General features: G+C 47.0%; 1 protein-coding gene and 1 long non-coding RNA gene across 6 annotated transcripts in view; both read left to right on the forward strand.

The window, feature by feature from the left end:
- Fyco1 (FYVE and coiled-coil domain autophagy adaptor 1) overlaps positions 1–10,627 on the forward strand; it is a 74,478-nt gene extending 63,851 nt beyond the window's left edge. For 3 of the 5 annotated variants that reach the window (XM_078037976.1, XM_078037977.1, XM_078037978.1), the window contains 2 exons: positions 5,061–5,170; positions 5,601–5,751. In XM_078037976.1, the coding sequence (XP_077894102.1) occupies positions 5,061–5,170; positions 5,601–5,736 (246 nt within the window). In that variant the 3' untranslated portion in view covers positions 5,737–5,751. Of the gene's footprint in view, positions 1–5,060; positions 5,171–5,600; positions 5,752–6,834 lie in introns of those variants that run through there. The other 2 variants (XM_005332911.4, XM_078037979.1) reach the window with 1 other exon arrangement.
- A 5,814-nt stretch (positions 10,628–16,441) lies between these two features.
- On the forward strand, positions 16,442–18,216 carry LOC144375019 (uncharacterized). Its single transcript, XR_013434282.1, has 2 exons — positions 16,442–17,195; positions 17,307–18,216. It is a non-coding gene; the product is annotated as an uncharacterized LOC144375019 (long non-coding RNA).
- The last annotated feature ends 1,790 nt before the right edge of the window (positions 18,217–20,006 follow it).

A 20,006-nucleotide genomic window follows, 5' to 3' on the forward strand; every position in this document is an offset into this window, starting at 1 on the left:
GCTCTTCCATACAACCCCAGATTCAGCACTGCTGAGAGTCCAGTCCCTGAGGGCACAGGAACTCTCCAGGGCCATAGTGGATCAATAGCGGTGTGGCCGGTGTGCCAGTCAGCTTCTCATGAAGGACCTACACCCTGTCAAGGGCTTACCAAAGTGTCTTCACTGCCCACCAGGCGCCACCCAGGCTAGACCCTGAGGAATGTCGGCAGGGAGGATCAGGTGGCGGATCGGGTGTCTAGACCTTGCTGTCCCACCTGCCCCCACATTGCTGAGCCATGAGCCTCTGCTCATTCACTTACCCACCAAGTCCTCCTGTCCCTGGGCAGTGGAGCTTGAGCCTCTGGGTGGCCTTCCTGGGGTTCTGGCAAGCACTCTTTCCCCACAGTGGACACCAGGGGGCAGAAGAGCCCACATACTAGTGCTCAGGTACATCTGGACTTGACGGGCTCACTGTCACCAGCCAGCCATGGGCTGGCTGTGATCTCTGCCAGAGGTCCCCCTGAAAAGTGTTATCCCAGAGCAGCCTTTTCCAGGTGCCAAGGTCTCAGCTTGGCACCAGAATCACGAGCCACCACACAGCTTCGTAGGTTCAAACAGCAATTCTTTATTCCCGCTCTCACACCGCCTCCACACAGGTCCAGGGGCAATCTCGTTCTGCAGTCTCCCGCACAATTCACCTACTCCACGATGCTATCTCCAAATCCCATTTTAATCTCACGAGAACTCAACAGGAACAAGCAGCAGGAACACCCTAATCCCAGCAATAATCTTCAATCTCCAACTTCCCTAAAACCCATTGTCTTAAACTGGCAACGCCTTAAACTCAAGGAGCCGGTTACTTCCTCAAACCTGATCAGCTCTAAACCCAGATCCGCCTTGGTCCTTGAGCAAGCTCACCTTATTAAAGCATGCATGCAATGTCCCATCCAATGTCCTCTAAGCAGCATGGGGTACGCTTGGCAAGGAAATTTCGATGCGTCATTCCTACTTGACAATGGCCCTCAGCACAGGCATGCACCCTTGGTATCTATCCCAGCGACTCCCTGTGTGCCCCCTTCACTAGCTTTGGCCTTATGGGAAATGACAGGGACTATGCAGATCAGTACTCGATTGCATAGGTGTGAAGACAAGGAACTGCACTAGGTGCTTGGAATCTGTAGACAAGCAGTTATTGAGCTTCTAGTGTATACTAAGCTCTAGGGCCCACTGGGGATAAAAGCTGAAGGGACAGCATGAGATCTGCCCTCAGAGCTCACAGTGCCGTGGGAGAGAAGGCCTGGAAAATAACACCTGTGATTCCAGGTGGTGAGTGTCATGATGGAGGTCAGTGGGGACAGAGAGTACAACTGGAAGGGAACCTGTCCCAGTCTCGAGAATGATGACCAGGGGGTTGTGGCTCAGTGTGTCACCACATATAAAAATAAATGAATAAAATAAAGGTCCATCAACAACACACCCACCCACCCCCCAAAAAAGGAATGATGACCAGGGAGTGATACTCCTGGGCTGATGGGGAAGGCCACCCTGGAAGAAACCAGGAGCAGCAGTTATAAGGCAAGGTGAGAGAGGGTGAGGAGCATAAGAGGAGAGTGCAGGTGAACAGAGCCTCACAGGACAGCCATCCCCAGTGGCACCCATAGACACGCCCTGCCCTGTGCCACCCTCTCTCCTGAGCAGCCTCCTCTATTAAGGTCATGGCCCCTGATAAAAGAAACCAAGGACTTGAGGCCCCCAGTGTGCAGACCATTGGCCTGAAGCCTGGGACAAAGCAGAGAACAGGACCCAGGCCCTGGCCTTTCTCTAGGCAGAGGACCCATCTTTGGCCAGAAAGCTTGATAGCCCACTAAGGGCCTCAGAGGGAGGCAGAGGGGAAGCTGGGACTGAAGAAAAGAAACAAGCCCTCAATCTAGACATAATTCACGTACCATGTAATTCACCCACGTGAAGAACACAATGCAGGGGATTCGGTGTATTCAGAGTTGTGCAGCCCTCACTCCTCTCTACCTTGCATCATTTTTGTCATACCCAAAAGATATCCTGTGCCCATTAACAGTCACGTCCCATCCTCCATCTACCACTACTCTCTATGAATGTGCCGATTCCAGACACTCTGTGTGAATGGAATCACGAAATACTTGCTTTTTGTTATCATCTTCTTTCACTTAGTGTAGAGTCCTTGCTTTGTACCAGGGCCCCAGGGCCCTGGAGCCCACCAAGAGATGGAGAAAACAAATTGGGCTGCTCCACAGACATGCCACTTACATCAGACACAGCCACCCAGGTGCTGGGGGTGGTGAGAGACACCCCAGAGCTTAACACAGCAGAGACCTGCCCTCTCAGGGTCACACCAAGGAGACCTTGGCCCCCTGCCCAATCCAGAGCGGTGTGTATGTACTTGGATCCCAGAGCCCTTGTTAATTTCCACCAGACTTTTTGATATTTTTTAAATTTATTTAAAGTAACAATGGGAAATAGCAGCTAAATGAATGAAAATTCTGTAGAATAGAATGTTTGAAAGATAGGAAGAGCATTATTTGAAGGAACATGTGGTATCTGCTTTACCAGATCCTCTTGAGAAGGAGCTCTCCATTGTTGCTCTGATCTGAAGGCTGTAAGTGTGAAGTTCAGGACAGGACACAAGGGGTCCACAGGTGACAGACAGCAAGGCAGCCTCTGCCTGAGCAGCTCCTTCCACACATGCCTGGAGGAGTGTCTTAGCCAGGCTCATAAATGTGAGGTTAGGGACCACAGAAGAACTCAACCCCTCAGCCTCCCAGGATTCTGAGTCCCTCGTGGAAATGGAATACTGCAGAACAAGAAAGGAACTGAATAAGATACCATGCAGAACAGGGTGCCACAGAGCCTGCACGCAGCAGTCCTACCTAATATGGCTGCTGCATGCTTCTCTGTCTCCTCCGGACTCGTCTAAGCCCACCTGCCCTCTCACCCCCATCGGCCCCCAGCCTGCACAGACACACCCTCGCATCAGGAACCCGCTGCGCACCCTCCTTCCTGGCCTTGTGGTTTTCCCTTCTGATTTCTCCTTGACCCATACATTTAAATTTCTAATTTAGTTTCTAAATATTTTAGAATTTTCCAGAGATGTACTTTTGATCTCTGGTTTAATATCCCAGATGTGCATGACTGTTGAACCGTTCCCCAGACAGGGCGATGAGTTGGATCAGAAATATAAGAAATAGGGGAAATAAAGACAAACAAGCAGAAATAGACGAAGCTGGACTCAGTGGGTAAATCAGCCCTAATAGGGTCTGATTCAACAACACACGAGGCTCCGCGTTTTATTTTATAGATTTTAAAAATCAAAGGGATTCACTGTGAAAAGTCTTCTTGGGTAAAGAGGATGAAGTCTGAGCAAAACAGCTTAGTTGGGGCTTATCGATTTGCGCCCATCTCTTCTACCTAAAGGCAGCTGGGATTTGAATTTGAGGCTTTTGAACTAGTAAATTCCATAACAGGCATAGAATTCTCCTTATCAATAGGCATCACCTGCACATGGGTGGTTCCCTCTGCGCCTTCACTGAAGAATTCCCAGGAGAGGCGTCTCAGTGTCCAGGGTTATGTAATTCAAAGTGATGATTCATTCTCAGCTCCCAACAAATTAATTCTATTGAGCCAGACAAAATCCTTTGTATAACTTGGATTCTGACTTGTCCAAGTTCAGTGTCACCTCTTCCAGCCAGTCTTCCCTACCATTCTGCCTCCTCTCCCTCCCACCAGGCTGGGACGGGCAGCCCTGCCCAGTCTTCCTGTGGCACCGACTCCACCAGAACTCCGTGTGATTTTTGTCTGTCATCTCCATTAAACCCCAAGATCCTTGAGGACAGAGCATTGGGCAGGAATTTACTTCACTTTGGGAACGTCTGATCAACATGTGGGACTTTGAGAAATATGCAGCCATTTTCAAGTTTGAGTTGAAAAGCTATCTCATTTTTATAATTATTTTGGATTTGATCATTTTTGTGTAGGTTAAACATGATTAATAGGAAAAAAAAAGTGAACATAAAGAAGATTGAATTTCTGAAAAAGATACATTTAATTTTTTAAAGAATAAAAATGGTCACCTCTGAGGTAGTTTGTCACATTAGGAACTTAAAGTGTGAAGATGTCACTGTGGTCTATAGAGCTTCTGGTGCACATTTAAGTGTAGGTGTTCCTAAGATTTGGGACATTTCATAAGACAAGATCCTCTAGGTGCTTGTCACTTCTTGGGGTTAAAAAAAAAAAAGAAAAAGAGAAAAGAAAAGAATATAAAATATTTAAATGTTTGGTTGATTTTGTTTTATTTCCTACAATAACTGTGGTTTTAAAGTGGGGCCCCTGTCTTAACTGGCCAGCAGGTAGAAGGTCCTGCCCTGGTGGGAGAGACTGGCCATCTGAGGTCCCCAGCCTGGCCCTGGCCAGCATACACCATCCGCTCAAATTTGGTCTCTGAAAACAAGACCCTTGGAAAAATGGCCTGAGAAAATAAATGTTTCCTGGGACAAATTTGTCATTCCCAGAGAAAACAGAGAGTAAACAGGAAACTCAGGGCCTCGTTTGGAAAGATGAAAGGGTCCTGGGGCACGTGGGCCAGCCAGGGCTCAGCTAGGAGAGGAGCCTGTGATGGGGCCCAGCGAGAAGCCCTGGATGGAGCCAGAGCTGTTCAGATGGATGAGAGAGAGGGGGGCCAGCAGCTTCAGGAAGGGCCTGAGGCGGTGTCATCTGGAAAGAGGTCTTGGCCCATCCTGTGAGACCAAGGGCAGCCCCAGGACCAACAGGAGACAGCTGGACACATGGAGGTCACCTAAAATAAACCCAGGAAGCTGGTGCTGGCTGTAGTCAGGGAGGCTGGGGAGCCAGCTTTTGGGTCCAGATAACACTCATACAGCCCCCCCTGCCACAAGTGTCACCAAACTCAGGGTGTGCAGATGGCACTACCACTCCTCCTCGGTGACCCCCAACAGAGCACTCGGCCGCCTCCCCCGAAATGAAAGATCCCCCCAGAGCAGCCATGAGGTCCTCAGCCTCTGATGTGTTTTTCCATCTATTTTTCCTCCCAGGTCCTCATTCCCACGACCAGATGCAATTCCCACAAGGAGAACATCCAGGGCCAGCTGAAGGTCCGCACGCCCGGCATCTACATGCTGGTGTTCGACAACACCTTTTCCAGGTAGGGCCTCCTTCGCCAGCATCCAGATGGAGGCCCCTGGTCTCTCGTGCCTCTCTGCCTCCTCTTCTCGGGCACAGTGTGAACACTAACGATTGATTAGATCATTCTGCTGTCAATAGTTTTTCATTTGTTTGGGGGTTATTTTTGGGGGGAGGGGGTACTAGGAATTGAACTCAGGGATGCTTTACACTACTGAACCACATCCCCAGGCCTTTTTATCTTTTATTTGGGGACAGGGTCTGGCTAAGTTCCCAAGGCTGGCCTAGAACTTGTGATCCTCCTGCCTCAGCCTCCCGAGTTGCTGGGATTACAGATGTGCACCACCATACCTGGCTGTCAGCAGGTCCTTGTTAACAGGGCTCTGTTCCAGTGACTGTTAGGATTTTTGACACTTAACAGTGTGTCACCACATGCCAGCAATTTCCTCCAGCCCCACAGAATTTCCATGCCACGGGGACTGCCTCTGCTCACGTCACTGGACTCTTAATGCCCAAAGAAGGGGCTCAGGAAATACAGTGGAGAGGCCAGACAAATGCGTGAAGGAGAAAGAGAGGAACGGGAGGTAGGAGAAAAAAAGCTTGAGAGAAACAGATCTAAAACTGCAAGGTGAAGCCCCTGGGCCTTGTCACAGGAGCAACCTGGGGCGTCTAGGGATGCAGTAAAGATTACAGCAGGGGCCTGGGCTATGGCCACCTCCCTCCCCACATGGGCACTTGGTTTTTAGCATAATAACTAAACCGGGCACTCAAGAAAAACCATGCTAATTACTTGCCACCACCAGGGCCTGAACTCCCAGGGCTATAGCCAAGGATATCCACTACAGGACAGGCCAAAGGATGGCCTTCCCATATCACCCCTTTTCTGACCCTTCCCTGCACTTCCCTGGGGAAATGAACTCCCCCTGAATCAGCAGGACTTCAAGGTATGCCCAGCATGTTCAAAGAGCTGTCTTTTAGAGCCCTCACCTAAATGGTCACTAGCCACGACCCCTCCTGGCAGCAGGATGGGGCAGCAGTTAGCACTCACCCTTCCCACTGTGGGCCCTACTTGCACCCATTTTCTCAGAGCTATGGCAGCAAGAACTGTCAGTGCCTCCCCAGCTTCCTGGTGGATTGTTGGAGAAGCCAAGGAGAGGCAGCCAAGGGCAAAACACAGCCCCAAGCAGGCTCCCAGTGATCGCTGGAGGAGGCAACAGTGCTGTGGTGAACTGTGGCCAGGGCCCCCCGAGTCATCTCAGGGACTTACTTGAGCTTTTAAAAGCAGAAGTGGCATAGGATCTGCATGCCGAAGTGGAATGAGGCCCATGGTGCCTAGCCTCATGCCTCCTCCAGCACCTGGACCATCTACTCCCCCCAGGCAGCCCTGAGGGTGAAAGGTTCATAGCCTGTGGCAGAAAGGACATTATTCCCCAAGACAAGCCTGGTGACATTCTAAGGCCATCTGACCTTTTGCAGAGTGAGAAACCTGCAAGACAAGCAGGAAAGGGGCCCAGGGCCCTGGGAGAGGCTGTGTTCTCTGGAACATTGGTCTCCCTGGGGAACTCCAGCACCCACTCCCAACAAGGGTCACACAGCGACCACAGGAGGCCCCCATTGAGCCTCTACCCCCCTCAAGTTGTCAGCTCTCAGGGTGACACCCTCCCTTTTCCATTTCTGTTTCTTTAGGTTTGTCTCAAAAAAAGTATTTTACCACTTGGCAGTTGACCGGCCTGTGATCTATGATGGAAGCGATTTCCCGTAGCATGAAACACCTAGACGGTAACTTCACTTCATCCACAGGAAACACTACATTTCCTCTCCTGCCACATGAAGCACACACATACACATACACCCAAAAAAAGAAAAAAGGAAAAAAAAAAAGAAAAAGAAAAAAGAAAAAAAAAATGGCTGTGCCCAGGCTCACTGGCTTGCTGCTCTGGAAGAAGCCCTGCACTGCCGCTGCTCAGAAGCTGAGCTTCTTGGGGCACTGTGTACTCTGTACCATGCACCTGTCCCTTTTAGCCCCATGGCTCCTAAGGGCTCAAGTGACATTTACATTGATGACATTTCCCAGCTGTCCTTACTCCCAAAGGGACATCCTGCCAAAGGTGTAAACCTCAGGAGACCGCCAGCTTCTCCTAGGTGTGCTGTTGATTGCAGCCTCCTGTGGAGAGTTTCGTAAGACCCCTGTGGCCCTGATTTCCACCCCTGGAGACGGATGTCCTGCTTTGTCCCACCCACACTCAGCCAGGCTTCCTGGTGACCCTAGCCACACCCTGTGAGTCCTCAGGCTCTGAAGCCCTTGAGGACTCCCAGGAAAAGGAGGCCATGGGGCACCATGCAAGTTGAGGCACAGGGGTTGGGGGTGCATCCTGTCACGTGGCAGTCCCTTACTGCCCCAGGGAGTCTGGGGCTGCTCTAGTACTCAGCAACTTGGTAGGGGCCTCTGAGGTGAATTTCCTCCTGGCCCTCTGTCTGGGTGACCCCATTCCCAGGCAAAGCCCTCCACTCGTAGCTCAAAACATCACCCTAAGAATCAACTGAAGATAATCCAGGATACAAAGCCCAAATGCTGGCTGAAATTGACACCGTGTCCAAGGTGCGGAACTATGCTTTGGCCTTCAGGGCTGGCTGCAGGCACGGCTTACTAATGAGCAAAACCCAGGCAAGACCACTCTCAAACACTGGGGCCTTCTTAGCAAAATTCTTTGGTAACTTAAGAACCAAAGTAACAGAGGAAACAGCCATACAAAGGAAGCAGAGACATAAATTATTCTTGGTCCCTTGTCCCCACCTGCCAGATTCCCAATACCCCACTTGTCACTTCCTTCTGTTCAGCCTGCACTGACACCCAGGAAACATAGCCCCTGGACACAGGGGGTCCTGTTTCCTTTTCCTGGACAAGAGTGAAATGCTCTTCATGTTCTCTGTGGCCCTTCTCCCAGCACAGACAGCTCTACTTCGATGGCCTTTGTGTCCTATGTGAAGCCAGTCACCTGCAGTCAGGTCCCAGGTACTTCCATAGGACATCAGACAAAATGGCCAAGGGTGAGCGAAGAAACACCATAAAGGTTGACTGAGGATCTGAGTATGGGGCCCAGCCGTTGCTCCAAGTTGGCCTTGGGACCCAAGGCCAGTCAGACCAACTCTCAGAACCCTGGACTAATTGATTTGGAGGGACTGAGAATGGGCAGGGACTCCAGGCCCACCATGCACCGTGGCTTCAATCATCACTAGCAAAAAGGATGCTCAGGGGCCATGAGTAAGGGGACATAGCCTCTGACATGGACTTGGGCCTTGAAACAGGAGTGGGCACTTGCCAGTGAAGAGGGCAAGAATGGCCAACAGCATTTTCAGAGAGCTAGGCCCTTTGTATTCTGGGTTCTCAGAGCAGCCTGTCTGGCAGAAAGCCACCAGGTACTCTTGTCTCTTCCTCGCCAGGGCCTGACTGCTCAGCACTGAGACAGAAAATGGCCGGACCCCCGGAGATGCCCTAGCCTGTGTCCTCACAGGCATGCCCATGGCCTGAGATTACTCAGGAGCAGATTATTTTTCCTTTAAACCCATCTATCCCTTCACAAAGAATCATCCAGTGTCATCTTATTCCCGCGACAAAGAAGCTATCAAGAGCCCCAGTACAGTCTGAGGTCTTAATTTGAGGTTTGGCTTTCCCAAGATGCCTTGGAGACTGGCCTGGCTGATGGCCTTCAACTGGTATCCACACTACAGTCTGCAACAAAACCACCTTTCATTGAGTAGCTGATGTGTTTGGGGCCTATGAGGGACCTGGGACCGTTCATCTGAGTTCCATTCTAAATATCTGTCACTTGTCACAGCAGAGGACCAATTGCACCTTCAAAGACCACCTGGCCCTTGTGAAGCCAACCAGATTTACTCCTCCCAGAGGGCTGGGCCTGACCTTGGCGCAGCCCCCCTCCAGCATTGACTGCCCTTGTGTGGAAACTCGCCTTTGCCCTGGACTGAGGCGACCTAGTGCCCCAGCGGCCCTTCCTCTTTGGTTTCATTAGCATATTTATTTTTGTGCTGAATGGACCTTGGTAGTACATTAGTTCACCGTTCAGGCTCCAGTGTGCTGTGCACCGTGTCGCTAGAGAACGTCTTGGCCTATTTAAGTGTGATTTTTACAAATGGCTTTATTCTTTTAAACAGTTCCCAACTTTACTGAGGTTTGAAGGTTGGGGTAATTTTTTTTTTTTAATGCAAATGACAATTGATGAATTACTGCCAGAGATGGCAGCCCCAGCTAGACTGAGTGACACTAGAAATCCCTTGGGATCCCAGATTCCTTTTTTGTTTGTTTGTTTTAATAGCAGCCCCTTGGGACAGCTCAGCTCTGGGGATAATGATCATATTTAGTAATGATACGAGCCGCCTTGTTCACCTACCACTGAAGCCACAATCACCTTCGCCCAAGAGAGACACCAACTACCAGACACACTCATCCATCAACAAGGAAGCGTGTTTGCCATAAAATGTGCTCCTCCACGTCTGAGTGGACTCTACAGCACAATGGACTCCAGGTAGACTGGACCAAGAACAGGCAAAGAAATTTCTTAAGCAAGAATCTGGAACTGAAAAACGCCATGGGGTTTGGAAAGTAGAAATGAAAAACCACATAATAAAACTCAAAGGAGATGGTGCTTCTGAAGATTTTCAGCTGTCGCCTAAGGTGGTGAAGCCACTCCAGGCCCAGATAAGAGGAAATTTCACTTGGAGATGAAATTTCAGAGTCTGTTTCATGTGATTAGATGGTGCACTGTGGTCAGGTGGTTTATGAGTTGCATTTGTAAAAGTCCACCTGGATGGTTCTACCTGTGAGAATTCTTTAGACCAAGAAACCAGCTTGGCTCTGAGGTATTGGGAAGTAAAGCAGAGAGAAGCCCTTGGTGGTGCTTAGAACCAAGGACTCTCACAGACAAAGACCATAGAGACAACTCTTCACGTTTACAAAACTAGGTGCCTCTCAGTGGAAGCTTTCTTCATTTAATTGCAGTTCTTCCTAGGAAATGGAAGACTGAATTCATTAATTCCCTTTTCCCTCTTAAGCACTTTTTTAAAATAATAAAGTATAACTTTAAATTGCAGGAGAAACATCTCTGATAGGGGAAAAAAAACAAAGGAAAGCTTTTCTAGAACTTTATGGATGAGTGTCATCTGGAGGTGCTCTGCCTCTGGTGACTGCAGGGTGACACTCAGCCTTCCCTGGAAGGCTTCAATTGGAATGCACTTTAATCAATGAATCCTCACTTGAGTGGCCTTATGGGATGGCGAGTCAGGAGCCCATTTCAATCTTATCTGCCAAAGAATTACTCAAAAGCACATCAAATACCAAACCTCACCAACACAGTGGGGGTGAGAAATTTTTGTATCCCAAAACATATTCCTTTATAACATCTGCTACACCATTTGGAAATATTTTTAACCTCAGAATTTAAATAAAGTAAACACTATGACCTTCGGAGTGTTGTCTTGCATTCCTTTGAAAAGAATGAGGAAGGTGAATGATAGAGTCGCCTAGACCTGAGTAGGGGGTGAGCTACCCCTCTTCAAAGCAAGGTATTTTTTTTTCTTTCCTTTTTTAATATTTTTGGTGCATTAGAATTACACGTAATAGTGGATCCATTTGGCCTTATTCATATGTGCATCTAACAGTGAGAGGAAACTGAGATGGGTGAGTGAGAAATGAAGGGCGGAGACCAAGCAGAGATCCACACCAAGGTTTATTTGTCAAAGCTAACAAATAAAGGCCATCCCTCTATAGAGAGGAGAGAGGCCCCCAGATGTTCGGGGCTCAGCTTTTGTGTGGTAGGGGTTTGGAGCTGGAGCTGTAGCGCTATGGGAGAGGCTGGGGGTGCTTGCGTCAGAGCTGGGCGGGTGGGACTAGCTTGGGATTGGCTTAGGTCAATGGCACCATGGGCTTTCCAGAGTCCAGGGGTCGTGTTCTTCTGGGATTGGCTTAGTGTTATGGTACCATGGGGTAGGTCACTAATGGGGGTGGGGGGAGTTTGAGTAAGAGGAAGTACAGGGAAGTGAAACTTAATATGATGCTCAGATGTTAAATCAAGACCCAAGACCTTCCCTTTCTCTCCCCTCCCCCTTTCCCAGTCTGCATGCTCTACTCCTGATCCCTTTGCTGCTATTATTATCATCATTATTATTATTATTATTATTATTATTATTAGACCTTTTATAGTGACTTTACAAAAGGGCTCAAGCCTGCAGGTAGAGTTCAGCAGCCGCCTTGTGGCCTGGCATTTGTATACTTCCTGGTTCACCTCGAGGTTGGTAATCAGATGTGTCTTCCAGGCCGCCTCCTCTGCCAGCTGAGGTTCCACCCCAGTCCCGTGGCCCCCGCTTTCCACCGCACTCATCACTTTGAGCAAAGAATCAACTTCTTATTGGCTAGAGTAATAGAGTGGGGGACAAAAATGACAGATGGCCTAAAACCACGATTAGCTGATGGGTGGTGCTGACAACCGGAAGAGAAAAGGGGTAAGCCCTACTGCCCCCGCTCACTCTGCCCTCACCAGGGCAGCCAGGAGCCTCCAGAGGGGCATGTTGAGCTCACACTTTAATCACAGCTCCACACTGTGGGGTGACCCAGGGCTCAAAGGACACCTCCCAGCACCCCATTCCTCCTCCACTCCTCCCCCTGCTCCCAGATTTTCTCATGGCTGCTTCTTTAATCATGGTTTCTTTAACTCTGGTTCCCCTTCGAGGGCAAAGGGCTAGATCTCCTTCATCATCTTCTCCCCCCGAACTCCAGAGCATAGAGCAATGTGCAGACACAAAGGGCTCAAAACAGTCAAGACCCTGGTCAGTCCCAATGCCAGGCTCAGCTGAAAGGTCATCAATTCCATTGGCTGCACAATTCTGCCAGGGACAGAGACTCCTCTAGCACTCCTCAGGCAGAGAAGGCAGGCCTGCAGGAGTGCTGTGGGGAGCCTGGATGTGAGCCGGTCCCTTGGTCCTCATGTTAAAGATGCCCTCCAGCCCCACCTCTGTCTAGTGACAGGTGAAGTGATGGAAGGTTGGTTTATCTAATTCCAAATCTTTGCTCTTTGACTTGATTTATCACTTCCCACTAGAATGAGGAAGCCTGATGTCAGTCCCTTTCAACTCTCATTTCAGCATCTCTGGTGCGCAGTACAGTGCCTGGACCACAATCATCTCAGAAAATAGCATTTGAGTGAATGGATGAAAAAAAATTGTATACTGTAGAGGTTCCAATTGAGGCCAAAGTTTGTCTTATTCACGCTCCAACTCCACACTTGTTTTCTAGTCAGGAAGAGAATAACCATTTGGTTCTGTAAACTGTAGCTTATAGTGTTCATTGGAAACCCATCTTACTAGCTCATCACTTGTAAGTTGAAGTCCTTCTTCCCTGAAGTAGAGAGAAACCTCTCAGAGAGAGACACAGGAGTTTTCTGTCCTTCTTTTATAAGTGTGGCCCAGCCTGGATTCTGCTGGAGACTTATTCAGTCAGAAGACAGGGCTTTGATAACATCTCAGCTCTAGGAGGGGCCCAGCACAGTGATTATATCCAGGACTAAATTGTTTGTTGAATAGTATCTAGCACACACCATGCTAGGCTAATCTTGCTCTGAAGCCCCAAAGAACTTAAACCAGTGAGGGAAATCTGGACCTGTAGCTTAGATCAGCAACTTGGGGACCAGCAGCTCAGCAACGCATAGCAGATGAGACAAATCCAGGAAAAGGAAGCAAGAGAGGAACCTGAAACATGAAAGGCAAGGCGGAATCCATCAAGGTTTCCATGGAAGCCATTGGAAGAGGAGATTTCTGAACTACAGCCAAAGGTTTAAGGACCTCTTTTTAGAAGAGAAAGAACAGAAAAGAGATGTGTTGTTCTTCCACACCCCAAATATATAAGCCCACAGTCCTCCTCAGGGCCTCTATTACCTGTGACACTAAGGCCTTGAATAGCTGTAGCCATATCCAACCCCTGCCTCTCCTGGGTACCTGACCCCCAACAGTGGTGTCTCCTGCCACCCTCAGGCCCCAGAAAAAGCAACTGTATTGTATTCTCAGCTGTTCTGGTGTTCTGCAGAAACTGGAACCGACCAGCCAAAGCAGGTAAAGTTGCAGGGCTTAGGAACCAGGTAAGTAGGCCCTGTAGCCCATCAGCTGTGGTCTAGCCCCTGGTCCCTGTCAGTGGCTGTGCTGTCAAGGAAGGAATCCCGACCCACCATAATTGTCCCAGGGATGAAGAGGGAGGGCTCAGCCAGATATCAACAGCCAGCCAAGCCTCTGGGATTTTACAGACATATAGAGTGCCACTTCTCAACTCTCAGTGATAACTGGTTGGTCATATTTTGCATTTTTATCAATTCATCATGAGTCAATATTTTTATAAAATACCATAACACCAATTTATGAGAAAAAATAAAATGCAAAGCAAACTATAATATAATATCAAATTTTAATTGGATTTAACAGACACTAAATTGCATTTAAAAATATAGGAACAAACATAGGGAAAACTGAAAGCATTATGAAGACAGTACCCATTAATCATTGAAAATGTGCCTAGGGCATTTAGTATGGAGACTCATTGTTAAATTCAACTTTCATAGTTCTGCAGCTATAACTAACCAAATAGGAAAAAGATAGGTAAGTGGTGATTTTCTGTACTAAACACTGAGACCCGCTTTTGAATGAATACTGTTTTATCAGTATTAAGGTTTATAATATAATAAATGAGTATGATTCTTTTAATTTTTTTTTCAGCTAGCTCAGGTTGATAACTGTCCCATTTACAAGGGATAATGTATAAGCTTCTCAGCTCTCTTTTACTAACACTCCAGATTGAAGCTGATATATCTAATTTCTTGACCAAAAATTTCAAGTGGGGTTTGTTTTCCAGTCTATAATTCAGGCTGAAGGCTACACAATGCAAATTTTTATGCCTCCAAGTTAGATAATAATGTTAAGCTTTAAATTTTGAAAGGCTTGATAACAATTAAATTCATGGTAAATGAAACAAATTAGAAAAATAAATATACACTTGCAGTTGCTCAGATTTTTAGGCATTTTTGGCTAAAGATTGCCAAACAAACCTTAAAGCATCACTTGTTGTAATGTGATCATTAGTTAGTGGCTCATGCCACCTGCAACTCAACCCAAGTGTTTCATGACACTTGAGCGGACCCACATGCTTGGTCATGTGCTTGGACTTCATGACAATGTTAATTGTCCAAAATGCATCTGACCATTTACTCTCGATTTCCATTCTTATCTCATTGTGGACAGTTTGCAGACTGACATGAGCCCTCAGACCATTCTTAAGGTAGTGCTGGTGTGGGAACTTTTATGGAATAAAACACCTTTTTGTTAAATATAATGAATTTCTGGTGAAGTGATGAAGCTTTTAAACATAATTTGTTATTATTTTTGCTTCTAGAAAAATCCCCCTAGTGGCACAGAGCAGTGGGGAGAAGTTGATGCCTTGGGATGGGCCCTTCTTCTCTTACTTAACCTCAAAACAAACATCATCAGTGAATATTTCCGCTTGATGATACTGCCACCCCTCATGCAAAGAAACATAAATGCATGGTTTTCATCAAACAGAGGTGCAGGATCTATAGGAGATGTCCAGGCCACATCTTGTCCTTTATGATCCTGACTTGATGAACTAGAACCTGTGGGTGCATTGTAGTGTTAATTGTGGAATTGTTTAAGTAGGGGATGGAAGATTGAAAAAGCAAAAGGGAAAATTGAAAAAGCAATAGTACTGAAAACCACGGGAATCAGAGCCCTCAATTCTGTAGGACTGGGGGAGCAAAGGAAATATGTGGCATTGTTTAGACAAAAAAAAATCAATCTAATTATTATGTTACTGTCTCTTAGCTCTGAATTCACCATTATATACCCTGCTGAGGCTTCTGTGTCAGGTGCTGCAGATAGGGAGACTTCTGAGGGCAGAAGGAGAACTAGGAGACCTGTTTCTTCCTGCCTGTGAGCTGTCTCCCTCAGCAGTGCTTCTCCATCCTGGCAACAACATCGCTCTCCCTCATCCTAGACCTGCCTCACCACAACACTCCTTCCTCCTGCTCAGGGAGGGAAGTGGAGAAGCACCCTCCTCTCAGAGCTCTGGGTTCACCTGCTCAGGACTCACTCCTCCAGCCTTCTCAGTTTATTTTATTCTAACCTGTTTCCTTTGCTCCCCAAGTCTTACAGAAGTGGGGGCTCTGATTCCTGTGGTTATCAGCACTATGTTTTCCCAACGTTCCCTTTGGCTTTTTCAATCTTCCATCCCCTTCTTAAGCAATTCCTCATATTCTCTGTTGAAAAAAAGCCAGCCCTTCCTACTGGTTGATAATTGTGACTCATTCCTCCAGCACCTAGTTCAACTTAGTCCTCCGTTGGTCAGAATTCTTTGTGAGAGTAATGAAAATGTTCATTTTAGCAAGATCCCAACCATATGTGGCCAGGCCTATTAGATGGGCTCCTCAGGGACGCAAATACAGTGAAGGAAGGAAATCCTGATGATAAACCATGGCCCTGAGGCCTGTTTAGAAACAAGGACCCTAGCACATTGCTATGATTATGCATATAAACTCTAGAGTAGAGGCAGTCATATCAATTGGGGGGCTAGCACAATAATCCAGGAGATGGATAGTTGGTGGCTCTGTTCCAGGTGGTGGTGGAGAAAGAGTTGAAGAGAGGGTTAATTCTAAATGCATTTTGAAGCCAATCTGACAAAGAGGTTTGCTGAGGATTAGATGGAAGGTGAGAGGAGTCAAAGATCGTCCCAGGGCTTTTGACCTAAGCAGCTGGAAGGATGGAGTTGCCATCAGTTGAGTTGGGGAAGGTATTAGGTGGATAAAGTTTCAAGAGAAATCCATGAGTTGAAGTATGCACAGTTGACTTTGAATGTCACTAGGTGTCCAAGTGCAAATGATTCCAAATCTTTGCGCTTTGACTTGATTTATCACTTCCCACTAGAATGAGGAAGCCTGAGGTCAGTCCCTTTCAGCTCTCATTTCAGCATCTCTGGTGCCCAGTACAGTGCCTGGACACAATCATCTCAGAAAATAGCATTTGAGTGAATGGATGGAAAAAAAATTGTATACTCTAGAGGTTCCAATTGAGGCCAAAGTTTGTCTTATTCAAGCTCCAACTCCACACTTGTTTTCTAGTCAGGAAGAGAATAACCATTTGGTTCTGTAAACTGCAGCTTCTGGTGTTCATTGGAAACCCATCTTACTAGCTCATCACTTGTAAGTTGAAGTCCTTCTTCCCCGAAGTAGAGAGAAACCTCTCAGAGAGAGACACAGGAGTTTTCTGTCCTTCTTTTATAAGTGTGGCCCAGCCTGGATTCTGCTGGAGACTTATTCAGTCAGAAGACAGGGCTTTGACAACATCTCAGCTCTAGGAGGATCCAGGGGACTGAGGTGGAGCAGGAGATGCCCCTTTCTGGCTTCTTTCTTTGTGTGTGGTTATGGTGTTTGTGTTGTGTTCTCATCTCCTAGGAAACCTGAAGAACATTCTAGAACAAGTTCTCTGGGAGCTTCCCTCTCTGCTCAAGTTCAAATCCAAGTAATTACAGGCTGTCTGTTGGACACTTGTAAGGGGACCACAGCCAGGTGCCTCCTTTGCCTGGTGTCCAGCACAGAATAGGAGGAGCCCTTCTGGACACTGTGTACTTTCACCTTAATTCAGCCAGCTCGGCCTTTTCCACCAGTGTGACTCTATAATGAGCTGCCTATCCAGCACCTGACCTCTGGTGTCACCTTCTTCATGGAGGTTTTCTTAACTAAAGATTGCCAAACAACCCTTAAAGCATCACTTGTTGTAATGTGATCATTAGTTAGTGGCTCATGCCACCTGCAACTCAACCCAAGTGTTCCATGACACTTGAGCATACCCACATGCTTGGTCATGTGCTTGGACTTCATGACAATGTTAATTGTCCAAAATGCATCTAACCATTTATTCTCAATTTCCATTCTTATCTCATTGTGGACAGTTTGCAGACTGACATGAGCCCTCAGACCATTCTTCAGGTAGTGCTGGTGTGGGGACTTCTATGGTATAAAGCACCTTTTTGTTAAATATAATGAATTTCTGGTGAAGTGATGAAGCTTTTAAACATAATTTGTTATTTTTGCTTCTAGAAATATCCCCCTCATGGCACAGAGCAGTGTTGAGAAGTTGATGCCTTGGGATGGGTCCTTCTTCTCTTACTTAACCTCAAAACAAACATCATCAATGAACATTTCCGCTTGATGATACAGCCACCACTCATGCAAAGAAACATAAATGCATGGTTTTCATCAAACAGAAGTGCAGGATCTATAGGAGATGTCCAGGCCACATCTTGTCCTTCTTGACCCTGACTTGATGAACTGGAACCTGTGGGTGCATTGTAGTGTTAACTGTGGAATTGTTTAAGTAGGGGATGGAAGATTGAAAAAGCAAAAGGGAAAATTGAAAAAGCAATAGTACTGAAAACCACGGGAATCAGAGCCCTCAATTCTGTAGGACTAGGGGAGCAAAGGAAATATGTGGCATTGTTTAGACAAAAAAAATCAATCTAATTATTATGTTACTGTCTCTTAGCTCTGAATTCACCATTATATACCCTGCTGAGGCTTCTGTGTCAGGTGCTACAGATAGGGAGACCCCTGAGGGCAGAAGGAGAAGCAAGAGACCTGTTTCTTCCTGCCTGTGAGCTGTCTCCCTCAGCAGGGCTTCTCCACCCTGGCAACAACATGGCTCTCCCTCATCCTAGACCTGCCTCACCACAACACTCCTTCCTCCTGCTCAGGGAGGGAAGTGGAGAAGCACCCTCCCCTCAGAGCTCTGGGTTCACCTGCTCAGGACCCCCTCCTACGGCCTTCTCAGTTTATTTTATTCTAACCTGTTTCCTTTGCTCCCCAAGTCTTACAGAAGTGGGGACTCTGATTCCTGTGGTTATCACCACTATGTTTTCCCAATGTTCCCTTTTGCTTTTTCAATCTTCCATCCCCTGCTTAAGCAATTCCCCATGTTCTCTCTGTTGAATAAAGAAGCAAGTCCTTCCTACTGTTTGGTAATTGTGACTCATTCCTCCAGCACCTAGTTCAACTTTGTCCTCCATTGGTCAGAATTCTTTGTGAGAGTAATGAAAATGTTCATTTTAGCAAGATCCAAACCATATGTGGCCAGGCCTATTAGATGGGCTTTCCAGGGTCGAAAATGCAGTGATGGAAGGAAACCGTGATGATAAACCATGGCCCTGAGGCCTGTTTAGAAACAAAGACCCTAGCACATTGCTATAATTATGCATATAAACTCTAGAGTAGAGGCAGTCATATCAATTGCGGGGTAGCACAATAATCCAGGAGACGGATAGTTGGTGGCTCTGTTCCAGGTGGTGGTGGAGAAAGAGGTGAAGAGAGGGTTAATTCTAAATGCATTTTGAAGCCAATCTGACAAAGAGGTTTGCTGAGGATTAGATGGAAGGTGAGAGGAGTCAAAGATCATCCCAGGGCTTTGACCTAAGCAGCTGGAAGGATGGAGTTGCCATTAGTTGAGTTGGGGAAGGTATTAGGTGGATAAAGTTTCAGGAGAAATCCATGAGTTGAAGTATGCACAGTTGACTTTGAAATGTCAGTAGGTGTCCAAGTGCAAATGATTCCAAGTCTTTGCTCTTTGACTTCATCACTTCCCACTAGAATGATGAAGCCTGATGTCAGTCCCTTTCAGCTCTCATTTCAGCATCTCTGGTGGGCAGCACAGTGCCTGGACCACAATCATCTCAGAAAATAGCATTTGAGTGAATGGATGAAAAAAAAATTGTATACTGCAGAGGTTTCAATTGAGGCCAAAGTTTGTCTTATTCAAGCTCCAACTCCACACTTGTTTTTTAGTCAGGAAGAGAATAACCATTTGGTTCTGTAAACTGCAGCTTCTAGTGTTCACTGGAAACCCATCTTACTAGATCATCACTTGTAAGTTGAAGTCCTTCTTCCCCGAAGTAGAGAGAAACCTCTCAGAGAGAGACACAGGAGTTTTCTGTCTTTTTTTTATAAGTGTGGCCCAACCTGGATTCTGCTGGAAACTTATTCAGTCAGAAGACAGGGCTTTGATAACATCTCAGCTCTAGGAGGGGCCAAGGGACTGAGGTGGATCAGGAGATGCCTCCTCCTGGCTTCTTTCTTCGTGTGTGGATATGCTGTTTGTGTTGTGCCCCCATCTCCTAGGAAACCTGAAGAACATTCTAGAACACGTTCTCTGGGAGCTTCCCTCTCTGCTCAAGTTCAAATCCAAGTAATTACAGGCTGTCTGTTGGACACTTGTCAGGGGACCACAGCCAGGTGCCTCCTTTGCCTGGTGTCCAGCACAGAATAGGAGGAGCCCTTCTGGACACTCTGTACTTTCACCTTAATTCAGCCAGCTTGGCCTTTTGCACCAGTGTGACTATAATGAGCAGCCTATCCAGCACCTGACCTCTGGTGTCACCTTCTTTATGGAGGTTTCCTTAACTCCCCATTTGAGTTTATGAGTCCCTGTTGTGCAGAGAGAGACAGAGAAAGTGAAGGTGAAGATAGAGAAGGCTGAATTGTTATTAGCCAACTTGATCTTGTTGTTATGTTCAGAATACAAGACTACATGCACTCGGTGGAGCTTAGCATTTTTACTTATTTGGTATTGTTTTTCCTTTCACTTTTCCTTCACCAAATCTAGAAAGCATAAGGTGCTCACTAATTAGAGGTAACCATAGTTACCAAGTTGTCTTCAAATTGTCTTGAAGAGGACTTTTTTTTCCTCCCTCTTGGTTTTAATTCCACAAAAGGCATTTTACATGTCAGTCATCCTTATTCTCTATTCAG

Source organism: Ictidomys tridecemlineatus, chromosome 2, assembly GCF_052094955.1.
Source record: "Ictidomys tridecemlineatus isolate mIctTri1 chromosome 2, mIctTri1.hap1, whole genome shotgun sequence".
Classification (NCBI taxonomy): Eukaryota; Metazoa; Chordata; class Mammalia; order Rodentia; family Sciuridae; genus Ictidomys; species Ictidomys tridecemlineatus.